General features: G+C 43.3%; 1 protein-coding gene across 1 annotated transcript in view; it reads right to left on the minus strand.

The window, feature by feature from the left end:
* Nucleotides 1–5,924: 5,924 nt before the first annotated feature.
* STEAP2 (STEAP2 metalloreductase) overlaps nucleotides 5,925–14,075 on the minus strand; it is a 33,783-nt gene continuing 25,632 nt past the window's right edge. Inside the window, exon 5 of the mRNA XM_068235543.1 lies at nucleotides 5,925–7,063. Coding sequence (XP_068091644.1) covers nucleotides 6,779–7,063 — 285 coding nt within the window. The 3' untranslated portion in view covers nucleotides 5,925–6,778. The remainder of the gene's footprint in view (nucleotides 7,064–14,075) is intronic.

Raw genomic sequence — 14,075 nt, forward strand, 5'->3', positions numbered from 1 at the left:
TGACAAGAGTGGAATTCAGTTCCAGGCCACGCTTTTCTTCATGCAAATGTGACCATGTGGCATTTGCGTGAGTACGGTGGTGCTTTTAGGCCCTCGTTCACAAGTGACTCTGTGCTCCTGCACAGGCGTGGCCACGCAAGAAGAGGAGTTAGGCCCGGATCTGAATTCCATTTGCACGAATACAGCTGTGCTTTGAAGCCCTCGTTCACTAGAGACTCCGTGCTCCTGCGCAGGCGTGGCCATGCATGAAGAGGCGTGAGGCACAGATCTGAATCCGTTTGCATGAGTATGGCTGTGCTCTGAGGCCCTCGTTTACTACTGACGCCGTGCTACTGTGCAGGCGTGGCCATGCATGAAGAGGAGTGAGGCCCATATCTGAATTATGTTTGCGCAAGTACAGCTGTGCTTTGAGGCGCTCAATCTCGAGTGACTCCGTACTACTGTGCAGGCACGGCCATGCAGGGTCGCCATCAGAAATTTTGGGGCCCCTCACACATCAACAGGCCTGGGCCCACCTACTGGTTGCTGTGCCCGTCCACTAGCCACCCCACCCCCGTGCCCCTGTACGAAGTCCGCTGCGGCAAAAAATGTGCATGTCTTCGACACTAAAGATAACGCACGCACAGCGTGATGCGGCAAAAAGTGGGCGTGATCATGGCATGTTGTGGGTGGAGCCAACTACTAGCAAAATACAGGTAGTGTCCGGTTAACAAATGAGATAGGGACTTGTAGGTCCGTTCTTATCCTTTATCCGTTCTCTTTTGCCCCTCTCCTTTCTTCCTGTACCTCTTTTGTCCCCCTCCGTCTCACCTCAGTTTGTGCCTCTTTTCTGTCCCTCTGTGTGACCTCATGTTCCCGTCTCATCACTTTTCTCCATGTGCCTCTTTTGTCCACCTCTGTTCCCCCTGTGCTTCATTTATCCCCCTGTGTTACCTCTTGTCCCCTTCTGTCTGGTGGTTCCAGCCCCAGTATAGATAGCCAGGTATAGGTGGTGGCCCAGTATGCTAGTTAGTGAGCCACAGGCCGCAGCACATACGGCCCTTCCAGCGCTTTTGGGGGGCCCAGGGCCCCCAGAAGCCAGAGGCCCCTCACTGCAGTGTCAGTTGTCCCCCCCTGATGGCTGCCCTGCGGCCATGCATGAAGAGGAGTGAGGCCCTGATCTTCCAGAGGGTCCAAGGATGGCTTCACCTCTGCTTAGATAAGTATCTGATTTTTGACCCGAGGTTTACCTGAATTAATCATTTTCAAAGCTGCTGCTACATTTGGCCATTTAGGACAATGGGCACCGGACAATTGCTGTTCCTGCCAGTACAGAGATGATTCTGTAAGGCTCGGTTCCCACTTGTGCTGGAGTACGTGCGGCCAGTGGGAGCAGTGTAGTTAGTGTCCGCTCTGATGGTCCGTTTGGAGCCCAGGGCAGATGCATTATCCCCATAGGCTACATGAGGAACATCTGCTCTTCCGGGATTATCGTGGACTGCATAGAAGTGTGGTCCACTTATTACCACAACAGGTCCAATGGATCCTTGCAGAGTGATAAGTGTGAACGACTGCTATATATAAAACAGGAGCTGTTCACTGTCAGTTTTACAATAAGCGGAGAACGGACAGAAAAATGTCCCTTCTCAGCTAAAGTGGGAACCCGGCCTTATACCTTCTCTGTGATCTCCGCCTCACCCAGACACTGCTACTTTACTACATGGTAAAAACAACTCTTACCTTGTGAGTAATGTTATTTTATTAACATTTTTACACAGTAAAGAGTATCGGTTTCCAGGGCCGGTTATTTTGGAAACTATAGTTCCACTATGAAGCAGAAAATAACTAAATTTGCCCACAACCATACAATGCACAGCGCTTAGCACTGCCACTGACCATCATGGTGGTGTAGCTCTTTTCTATAGAAGGGAATGGGGCATCACTTGATGGCTGCCGCCTTCACGTTCTCTTTCCCCCCCCCGCCACTGGCACCCATGGCCTGATTTATAGTTTTTCCACTCCTAGGCCAACCTTCTTGCAGCTCCCTTTCCATGTGCAGCCCCCTCTTCCATGTCTAACCTTCATGTACAGCACCCCCTCCTATTCCTTGTGCAGCCCCCTCTTCCATGTCTAACCTTCACGTACAGCACCCCCTCCTATTCCTTGTGCAGCCCCCTCTTCCATGTCTAACCTTCACATACAGCAGCCCCTTCAGTTATATACAGATCCCCTGAGCAGCAGTGGCTCCCTATATCCATGTGTTTCTCCTTAATTGCAGCTTCCATAATACATTTACAGGCTCTTCTTCCATAGGCTGCACTCCCTCATCCATGTCCAGCCGCCCCTTGGCAAGCTGCCGCCCAAGACTCAGGCCTTTGTGGCCCCAAAATCTAGCCCTGCTGGCACCACTGCTCGGGGTCCTCTGCACAGAAGAAACAATGGTATACAGATCAACGAGACTCATCAGAAGTACCAGGCTCCCATTGGCATGTAAAAGACTAATGTGTATCCTCCCTGAGGACCAGGGAGGGTTTTCATTGGTCGATTATTCAGTGAACCAATGAGAATCCTCGCTGGGTCTATGTATCCTTCTATTGATTTATTAATTAACGGGAGCCTGATGGGGCTCTGGGATTGGTATACCAGCGTTGTTTCCATGCAGGGACCCAAATGGAACGCGATACCGGTGGACCTGGAATTATCATGCAGTTGGGTTTCGCTTGTCGGAATGGACCTGTTCCAAATGGACAGATGTGAATGAATCCTATTGCTTTGCACAGGAACCATTGGTTTCTGTTTGTATCCATTCTGTTTCGTTCCTCTAAACAGAACGTTTTAATGCCAGAAGGAACGTGGCCTTATATGTGAATTGGCCATTCAAAGCTAGTTCAAAAAGTTCAAGAACAATTTTTACAACTGCGTTTCTTAGAAATGCAATTATAAAAAAAAATGTAATTACATTTACAACGGAAAAGTGCTTCCTTTCACAACATAACAATAGTAACTTGCAGGGCTAACAGGTAACGGATCACTGGTCACCGGTGTTTCTCCGCCAACACCCTACGGCTCTTTACAATCCCCCTTTCTCCTTCCAGCCCTCAGCCAGGTAAGTGAGGCAGTCCGCGTCATGGAGGGGCGGGGCTGATCACGCCTCCTCCCAGAATGCCAGCCAATGGCAGTACGGTGAGGATCACAGCTGACCCAACCCCACCATGACGTAGATCAAGTCATTGCTACTCACTAAAGTGGGGGGTAGCAGGAAGGGAGAAAAGGCTGATTATTTATAAATGGCAGGATCTAAAATTAACAACACTCATTACAATATAGTCGCAGCATTCAAGAAACCATTTTGAAGTGTCACTGAGAACATTGTAACCCGGCGGCAACAGCCTCACAAAATGGCTTCCGTCATGCTTTGTAGGCGACGTGTATTTGGCACAAGGAAGGGAATTGTAAACAGAAAAAAATGAAGTATGGTTGCTGGAAATAATAGGCCTTGTTAATCACGAGTGTGGAAAGAAGAAAAAAAAAACGTGTTACATTTAATTAGAAGTGACTGCTAGGAACTGTGAAAAAATAATTAGAGAAACCTTTGATGAAGTTGCGGGATGGAAACTGAGCTTAGGATGTAAAAACACATAATTAAAAGATAAATAAAATAACACATCAAAGTGATCAGAGGATCCAGAAGCATAGGAGGCCGAAGAAAAATGCAAATTTTGACTTTTTCCTGTCGAGCTCAATCCCACCCCTCCAACATCTTAAAGGAACACTATCGCAAAAATTGTAAAATGTAAAATACTTTAAACACATACGACCTAAGAAGTACAGTGCTCCCAGAGGAAAATGAGCTAGAAATTACTTTTCTCCCATGTCGTTGTCACTTTCAGCAGGTAGTAGAAATCTGACAGAACAGACAGGTTTTGGACTAGATCATCTCCTCATGGGGGATTTTCCGGGTTTTCTTTATTTCAAAAGCACTTAGTGAATGGCAGTTGATCAGTCCAACTGCCAAAATAGTGTGCAAACAGGTGGTGGTGGGGCTGCATCTTTGTATGGATTCTTTCCAGGGATTACTTTTGTACAAAATAAACAAAATACAAAAAAAAAACATTAGGTGATTGACTAGTCAAAAACCTGTCAGTTCTGTCTGATTTCTAGTACCTACTGTAAGTGACAGCAACTTAGGAGAAAAGTAATTTATGGCTCAATTTACTCTGGAGGAATCGTATTTTTTATTTGTATGTGTTTACATTTATTTTAGATTTTCCAAAGTGTTTTGCGATAGTGGACCTTCAAGGTTGCATACACACATTCAATTACGATTGGCCAATCACTGGCCAATTTTACCACCTCCATATAGTATGAGAGCTTATCTACACTCTCTGTTCATAGTATTTAAAATCTGGTTGGTCCTCATATGACATGAAAGTGGTAAAACTGGCGAATAAAAAATGGACGTGTGTACGCACCCTTCCACCTCCAACTGGTCCTCAAATAGGACAGGCGACTTGGACCAATAGGGAAGCTGTGTAGCTAAACTCACTCTTGGCATTTACATTTTCCTTAAAGAGAAACTCCGACCAAAAATTGAACTTTATCCCGATCAGTAGCTGATACCCCCTTTTACATGAGAAATCTATTCCTTTTCACAAACAGACCATCAGGGGGCGCTGTATGACTGATATTGCGGTGAAACCTCTCCCACAAGAAACCCCTCCCACAAGAAAAGTTTGAACTTTTTTTTTGTCAGTTTCCTGTCTGTGAACCTTGTTGCATTGTGGGAAATAACTGTTTACAGCTGTTTCCAACTGCCAAAAACCATGCAGCAGCTACATCACCTGCCAACAGTAAAATGTTCACTGGAGTTCCTCTTTAAAGAAAACCTGAAGCTAAAATAAACTTGAGATAATGAATTTTATATATAGTACAGCTAAGAAATAGAACATTAGTAGCAAAGAAAAAGAGTCTCATATTGTTTACCAGTACAGGAAGTTAAAAAACTTCAATTGTCATCTATGCAAAAGTGCTTCTCTGAGCTATTTCACCCACTGGGCTGAATACAGTCCTGTTTTCTGAAGCACTTAAACAGCCAAGAAACAGTGAGAGAGACAGCTTGAGATAAGGTTTTACTGCAGGAAAATTCAAAGGGTCATTATTTCTGCTTTGTTTTATAGCTCACACTAGGTCCACTAAGGGACTACATAGCCCTATAAGGGTACTAACAGGTAATTGCCTTTGTATGTTAAAACAAATGTATATTTTAAAGTGTGATATATCCTTAGGGCCCGTTCACACTGCACGCGTTTCCAGCCGCGTTTTGGAAACGCGTGCAGGTGGCCAAAACGCACGACATCAGACATTGCATAGAGTGCAATGTCTGATGTTCACACTGCATGCGTTCCGGACCTGTGCGATCCGGGAACGCATGCTGCACGCAGATTTTGCAAAAACGCGTGGCTGTCCCATTCACTTTTTAGTGATGGGATCAGCCACGCAACGCACACAAACGCGGATGGCCATGCGTTCGTACGCGTTGCGGTCCGCACGCGTTCCGCACGCATAGCCATCCGCATTTCTGATCTGAACGGGCCGGGACTCCGAGCTCACAATAAAAAAGAAAGTTGAACTCACCTGGGGCTTTCTCCAGCCCAGTGCTGGTCGGGAGGTCCCACGACGGCGTCCTGGCTCCTCTCCAACACCCCGATCCGGAATGGCTGACAGGCCGCAGCCCGGGCGACACTCTCCCGAGTGTCGGGCTGCTCCTTCCGCGTATGACGCGGATGCCGTCACACGCCGGCCACCTCGCGTCATCACGGCGACCGGCGTGAAAGTACTGCGCATGCGCGCTTTAATCGCCGTCGTGGGACCTCCCGACCAGCACTGGGCTGGAGAAAGCCCCAGGTGAGTTCAACTTTCTTTTTTATTGTGAGCTCGGAGTCCCTTTAAAGAAACCTGGGAGATAGTTGCTCCATGAAACACTGTTTGGAGTGGGGGTTGGGGGGGAGGGGATAAACAAGGACCCTCCCAGTCTTTCTTTCTCCTAGTTTGATTGGTATACATGCATATTACTTTTAATAATAAAGGCAATTAGGTTTTAGTACTCTTATAGGGCTATTTAGTCCCTAATTGGACCTAGTGTTGTTATATAGCTCCACCGGTACATCCCTCTGACAGTTTGCAGCCCATTTGTTTTATAGCTTAAAAGACAGGCTGTGGTTTCTAAATACAAATATGACAGAATGGTGCAATGTTATATAAAACATAAAAAGCTTTATAAATGAAAATAAAAAATGAGACTCATTTCTTTGCTACTAATGTGCTATTCGTCATTAGTACTACACATTCAATTCATTATGTCTTTTCTTTTTTTTAGTCTTTTTTTTAGTTTTGTTTTTTGTTTCAGCTTTGCTTTCATATGGCACAATCTGCAACGTTGGAACTTCCAGTCATTTTGACATGCAGGTTTTTTTCACAAGGTAACTGCTTGGTTTCCCTCATGAGAGGTGTGCTTTAAGCCTTGGAATACATTGTAAATCATTATTACTTTCTCCACTTATTATTGCTCCTAGCAACCCAGCAGTTTCCCACTGACAGCTGTCCACTGCAGGGGCAAGAAATGAACGGAACAATCTGATTGGATGCTTTAGGTAATACAAATATTCCTCCTTGCGCTTTTGATAAATTAGGCCCAGGACATTCTGTTCTCCAGTAGTTTGTTGCCACTGCAGGATATTGTGCCCCCTGCTGGCCAGTCAGGTAAGTGATGTACTGACAACATGTAGATGGAGGTCTCCCATCACATGACGGTGACCCTCTCCGGGGAGACGTGGGCTGCATTACTGCTTGAGTTCTCTTTGAAGTGGCTCTTCTCCCAGCCTCGCTTGATGAGTCGCAGCTTCCTGCTGACGCACGGACACAGCAGCACAATCTTGCCCAGGATGACGATGGTTGGGAGGACCAGCGAGATGATGAAACTTGGCGGTGTGTAAAAGCGGTAATACTCCTCCTCAAAGGCGCGCTTCCATCCGTAGATTAACACGTGGAAGGTGCTGATCAGCAACGCCACATAGCCGAGGGTGGACTGAGGGGAGATAAAAAGTTAAAAATATGAACCTCCTAGTTAATCCTTTTCACCTATATTTGCTGTAAATTATTTTTAAAGGACCACTATCGTGAAAAAAGTAGGCAGTTCAAATCTGACAGAACCGACAGGTTCTGTTATATTTTAAAGGATACCCAAAGTGACATGTGACATGATGAGATAGACATGTGTATGTACAGTGCCTAGCACACAAATAACTATGCTGTGTTCCTTTTTTTCTTTCTCTGTATGAAAGAGTTAAATATCAGGTATGTAAGTGGCTGACTCAGTCTTGACCCTCACTGATAAGAAATTCCAACTATAAAACACTTTCCTAGCAGAAAATGACTTCTGAGAGCAGGAAAGAGGTAAAAGGGTGAATTTCTGATCAGTGAGGGTCACACTGTAGTCACTTCCTGTCTGAGTCAGGACTGAGTCAGCCACTTACATACCTGATATTTAACTCTTTCAGTTAGAGAAAGAAAAAAAGGAACACCGCCTAGTTATTTGTGTGCTAGGCACTGTACATACACATGTCTATCTCATCATGCCACATGTCACTTCGGGTATCCTTTAACTGCCTACTTTTTTCGCGATAGTGGTCCTTTAATCATAAAGCCTTTCCTCAAGGAGGCCACACACCATACAAAAAACAATATGGTTTTACCATTTGTGATAAAACCCCCACCTCTTGTTCCCTCACCCCCATTCCTTTAGATTGTAAGCTCGCAGGGGCAGGGCTCTCCCACCCTTTTGTGTCTTGGATTTTGGTGTTCATTTCGTAGCTCACTCTTTGTTATACATTTTATTCATCATGTTACATCTGTCATGGTAACCACCAGTTCTGTATTTTGTACCAGTGTCCATATTTGATGTATATCATTGTCTGTATCATTATGTACCCCTTGTTTGTTTTCATACTATGTACAGCGCCACGGAATATGTTTGCGCTTTATAAATCAATAACAATATTATTAATAATAAAAAACAATCGATCACACTGAAAAATTAAACGTTTATTTATTTTTCAAATGAGAACTGTTATCAAGTTTCCCATTTTTTTCTATATACCAGTAAGTCAATCAGTAATGGCGGAAAATTTTGAATTTATCCGAAATCTGAATGGTGTAGGATAAATTGTCAATTCCTTGCTTTCTAGACCTTAGCCATTTTTTTCAGAGTTTTCAATTGTTCTTTTCATAATTGGGGAAAAATCCAACACAATACATTGGTGACATACATCAAAAGTTACAATCAAATGGAAAAATCCATCGTAAAATTCTCGAATGCAAAAAAAAAAAATGTATAAAAAAATTGTATATTGTGTGGCCACCTTTAGGCCTGGCTTCCGTAACCATTTTTGCGGCAGTGGATCGGAAGCTTCCGGTGCAAGACCATGCAACAAGGTTAGTGTACTAGGCCCCATACATTTTCTGTGCTGTTGCGTAACCCTGCTTTTAGATAGAGTAAGGCCGGTTACACTTAATCAGTTGCTCTCAGTTATAACTGAAAGGACAACTGATTTTCAAAGTAATGCCCATGTTTCCCAATGGCTCAGTTCACACTATACGCGTTTTAACTGAAAGATTTTTCATAATGCACTGCTATGGAGAAGAAAAAAAAAAAAACAAGTACCAACTGAAGTGTAAATTGGGCTTAATGCAACACAAAAGAAGTGTGTTAAAGAGGAACTCCAGTGAAAATAATGTAATAAAAAAAGTGCTTCATTTTTACAATAATTATGTATAAATGATTTAGTCAGTTTTTGCCCATTGTAAAATATTTTAAATCCCTGATTTACATGCTGACATTTATCACATGGTGACATTTTTACTGTTGGCAGGTGATGTAGCTGCTGCATGCTTTCTTGGCAGTTGGAAACACCTGTAAACAGCTATTTCCCACAATGCAACGAGGTTTACAGAAAGGAAACTGCCAGGAGTACCACGGTCCTCAGAGTTTCTTGTGGGAGGGGTTTCACCACAATATCAGTCATACAGCGCCCCCTGATGGTCTGTTTGTGAAAAGGAATAGATTTCTCATGTAAAAGGGGGTATCAGCTACTGATTGGGATAAAGTGCAATTCTTGGTCGGAGTTTCTCTTTAAGTGTAAAAGGGGCCTTAATGATTTGGAGTTTAGGGACACCTCATGAGGTATTGGAGCAGCTGCACCCTATACAGTTATAAGGCGGTGATGTTGCCATAGCTACTGCTCACATTCCACTGACAGTATGCCAGCGCAGGTAGGGATAAAGAGCTCTATTATCTACCAGAATTACATCTGTGTGTCCACTATAATTCCCCCTGATCTTCCCGAATTACATCTCCTGTTATCTCCTGGAATTAGATCTGTGTAATTTCCTGCTCAGGAGACCTTGTAAAGACTTCCCCATCCTCACGCCAAGCGATTTCTACAGCCGCACTTGACACGGATCTGCGGGGCTCAAGTCTGAAGGACCACACTGTATTGTCATTGTGTGCAAAATACAAGCATTTCTCTGTCATTCCATGTAATTTACTGCAGGCCTTGAGCTAGGAGTTCCTCTATAAAGCCAGACACAGTTTATCCCTGTCCTCTGTACCTGACCCAGCTCACTACTGGGACCTCATGGCGGGGGTCTTATGCCCCCCACATAGTCCAACATATCTACGGTCTACAAACATTCACATTTCTAATTGCATAACAAAATAGTTAGTGAAAGAATTGCATAAACTTAGGAAGTATGCCTTACAACAGATACAAAGTTTTAAAGTACAGGTAGTCCCCGGTTAACGAACGAGATAGGGACTGTAGGTTTGTTCTTAACCTGAATGTATTCTTTAGTCGGAACACTGTGCTATCTTTGTCCCCTGTACCTCCTCTGTGCCCCCCTCTGTGTCACCTCTGCCACCTGTACTTGCTTATTTATGTTTAAAAGCCATTTTTTCTTTGACATTTTTTAATATCGATTTTCTCAAAAACTACAACTTCAACTCTTTTTTTAACTTGTTCCCACAGAGAATCCATAGCGTTCGTATCAGCGGGTCGTTCCAAGGTGGGCGTTTGTAAGTCAGGGACTACCTCTAGTACAAACAGCTTTTATTGTACATACATTGTACATGGTCCAATTCTTTACAATTTATGTATTAATGATTTAGTAGATGGAATACAGAGTAATGTAGCCATCTTTGCAGATGATACAAAATTATGTAGAATTATCAACACTAAAACGGACAGTGGCATACATATTACAACAGAACCTTGACAACACGGCCATATGGGCAGGCTCATGGCAGATGGAATTTAATGTCGATAAAGGTAAAACCTTGGATGGACCAGTGGTAGAGCACCATATAAAATAAATGGCATACAGCTGAGAACATCAGACTTGGAGAAGGACTTGAGAATACTAGATGCTAACAAGCTAAGTAATTGTATACAATGCCAAGCAGCAGTAGCTAAAGCAAATCAAATTCCAGGATGCATAAAAAGGGAAATAATATCTCAAGATGCTAGTATACTACTCCCTCTGTATGAATCACTTGTGAGGCCACATCTGGGGTACGGGATACAGTTTTTGAGCACCACACTATAGAAAGGACATTGACCTCTAGAACGAGAACAAAGACAAACAACTAAATTAATCGGAGGGATGGAAGAGCTCACTTACCAAGAAAGGCTGGACAAACTGGGTCTACTTGATTTGAAAAAAAAAGGTGACTGAGAGTGATTAACATGTATAAATACATCAGAGGGCAGTACAAAAGCGTGGCAGATGAACCCTTTTGTCCCTAGGGTTGTACAAAGGATAGGGGGCCCAGGACTTTGTGGACTCTCCAGAAATCCAGCCACGGGTTAGTGCAAAATGAAGAGGAAAAAGACAAACGCTAATGGCAGAAAACTCGTCCTCTACACGGTCAAGTGTGCTTCCAGCCTAAAGGGAAGTTCCACGCTCATTGTGAAATTGCAGTAATAATTAGTTACATAGTTACATAGTTATTTTGGTTGAAAAAAGACATACGTCCATCGAGTTCAACCAGAGAACAAAATACAACACCAGCCTGCTCCCTCACATATCCCTGTTGATCCAGAGAAAGGCGAAAAAACCCTTACAAGGCATGGTCCAATTAGCCCCTAAAGGGAAAAATTCCTTCCCGACTCCAGATGGCAATCAGATAAAATCCCTGGATCAACATCATTAGGCATTACCTAGTAATTGTAGCCATGGATGTCTTTCAACGCAAGGAAAGCATCTAAGCCCCCTTTAAATGCAGGTATAGAGTTTGCCATGACGACTTCCTGTGGCAATGCATTCCACATCTTAATCACTCTTACTGTGAAGAACCCTTTCCTAAATAAATGGCTAAAATGTTTTTCCTCCATGCGCAGATCATGTCCTCTAGTCCTTTCAGAAGGCCTAGGGACAAAAAGCTCATCCGCCAAGCCATTATATTGCCCTCTGATGTATTTATACATGTTAATTAGATCCCCTCTAAGGCGTCTTTTCTCTAGACTAAATAAACCCAGTTTATCTAACCTTTCTCGATAAGTGAGACCTTCCATCCCACGTATCAATTTTGTTGCTCGTCTCTGCTGTAGATCTGTGCTGCACGGTATTTTAATAATTCAATGTTATTAAAAATCATCTTTTCATTTCAGTAGGCGACTAAGAATTCACAAACTGACAGTAAGCTCATCTCTGCAACCATGGCAACAGAACTGGCTGCACTCCCTGTGGAGATGCTGTTGCTATGAGACAGAGATGCTCAGTGAAATTAAAAAAAAATTCCAGCTTGCATGCAATCTATATGCATCTTGGAAATGGGCCAATCGAATTAACTTCCTGTCACTTCTGATTGGCCCTGTTTCAAGCTGCCTACAATTTGCATGCAAGCCAGAATGATTTGCATATCTTTGACCATCTACCCTATGAGACAATCCAGAAACTCCCACTCCCAACACCCGCACTAATCACAGAGGTCTGGAAAACTTCTAGAAACAGGACAGAGCACAGGAGAAACAAGGAGTCCCCTATGGTGTAGTAAGTTATGAAAATAGTAAAAATAAGACCAATAAAAGTGGTATTCACAATCCTGGGTTGTAGAACGCAAACCACAGTATATAAACTTTAGGTGAGATGTATTCAATCACACATTTCTTGAATTGATTTTCTTACTTTCCAGAAACTGTGTAGGGTCACAAAGGGGGAGACTGTCAATGGCCTGAACTGATAACAACCCCCATAGGGGGTAACTTGAGAGGGAGGCAGGTACCATAAAAAGTATAAAACACTTAAAAATAGTTTGAAAGGTAAGAGGAACTTAAAGAGGAACTGTAACCAAGTAGCTGATACCCCCTTTCCCATAAGGAAGCTTTACCTTTTCTCAAATAGATCATCAGGAGGGTCTGTGTGGCTGCTATTGAGGTGAAACTCCTCCCACAGTGTGATGTCATGACCATGGTCCTAACAGTTTTATGTCTGTGAACCTTGTTGCATCGTGGGAAATAATGGCTTTTCCCAGCTACCAAGTAACCAGTATCTCTCTTTGTGCATATGTATCATGTATAGCTATTAAAAAAAACAAAAAAAACCTTTTAGCCTATCGCATTGTTAGGGGGTGTGGTTATAGATAATGGCAGTTTGTGTTTCCTTTTTTTTTCTCATGTCTACCAGTAGTCAAGATGATTACGTGCAGGCTGATTATGAATATGAACAAATTGCATGGCGAATATCAATCATATCTTGATCTCTCTCTATTTTTTAATTTCTCACTTTGCAATGTATTGATTCATGTTATTCCCCTTTTCGCTGAAGTTCCTTTTTAACTCAGGATGACACATGGTTAAGGCCTCGTTCACATCAGGGCCGTTTCTGTGCGCTTTTCACAGCGCATTGCCCTGTGCGATCAGCAAGGTATTGATTTTTCCATGTAACTAAATGTAGCTGGTTCACATCTATGCGCTGCGCTGAGCAGCGTTACAGAAACGTAGTGTTGCAGGCATTTCTGTGCGTTGAGCTGGAAAGCGCACAGCAATGCAAGTGAATGGGTCCGCTTTTTTAGCGCATAGAAGCGCGTACAAGCGCATAGAAGCGCATGCATTTTTTACCCCTAATTGGAGAAAAAAATACATTTACATACAAAAACAAAGTTTTATTGACAACTGCTGCTGCTACAGTAAGCAAAACGTGCTTTAAAGAAGCGCAGCGCAACGCACAGAAACGCGGACGAAAGCGCGCACAAGCGCATGCGTTTTTTACCCTGCGCTTTAACACGTTTTTCAGCGCAGCAGATGTGAACGAGGCTTACGGGTAAAAAAGATGTAGCTTATTTGTAAAAAACAAACAAACAAACAAAACACACCAGGCAACGCGTTCCACAGGAGTCTGAAGAAGCAGTTCGACTGCTGTGAAACGCATCATCTGTTTGTTTTTTTCAAAAAATAAACTATTTTTTTGCCCTAAACCATGTGCCATCCTGCGGTAAATTCCTCTTACCCTTTTATTCTGTTTTTAAGTGTTTCATACTTTTTGGGGTACCTCCTTCCCTTATAACCTGCACTAATCCACTGACTGGCAGCAAACGATGAAACTGCTGTCTCTCAGTTCATCTTAGTTATGCCGTGGAGTACTGGTGGGTCTCTTACCCACATACAAATGAGGCTGAGATAATGGTAGTCATTAACCTTTGTAGAATATGGAGCCAAACAGGAAGACATTGAGTTTCTCTCTGCAAACATTGCCTTTTCCCTTCCCATATGCATCTCCAAGAATATGAGAACAGGCTGGGGTGACCTAGTTATCGGCAGCAGCAGCAGAGCAGCCGGGCTGCTATAGGATGATTTTACCAGCAGAATATTTTATGCAAAGCAGACACTTAAAAGTTGTCTAAATATAGTGCCACATTCCAGTTGGCAAAGCACTACCAGGACTTATTTAATGGAAATCGCCTCATACTGCTGAATTTAAAGTGGATCAGAGATAAACTTTTACTCATTGCATAATTGTGTTCCTGTCCTATTGTTTATAGGGCA

The sequence above is a fragment of the Hyperolius riggenbachi genome, chromosome 5 (assembly GCF_040937935.1).
Source record: "Hyperolius riggenbachi isolate aHypRig1 chromosome 5, aHypRig1.pri, whole genome shotgun sequence".
Taxonomy (NCBI): Eukaryota; Metazoa; Chordata; class Amphibia; order Anura; family Hyperoliidae; genus Hyperolius; species Hyperolius riggenbachi.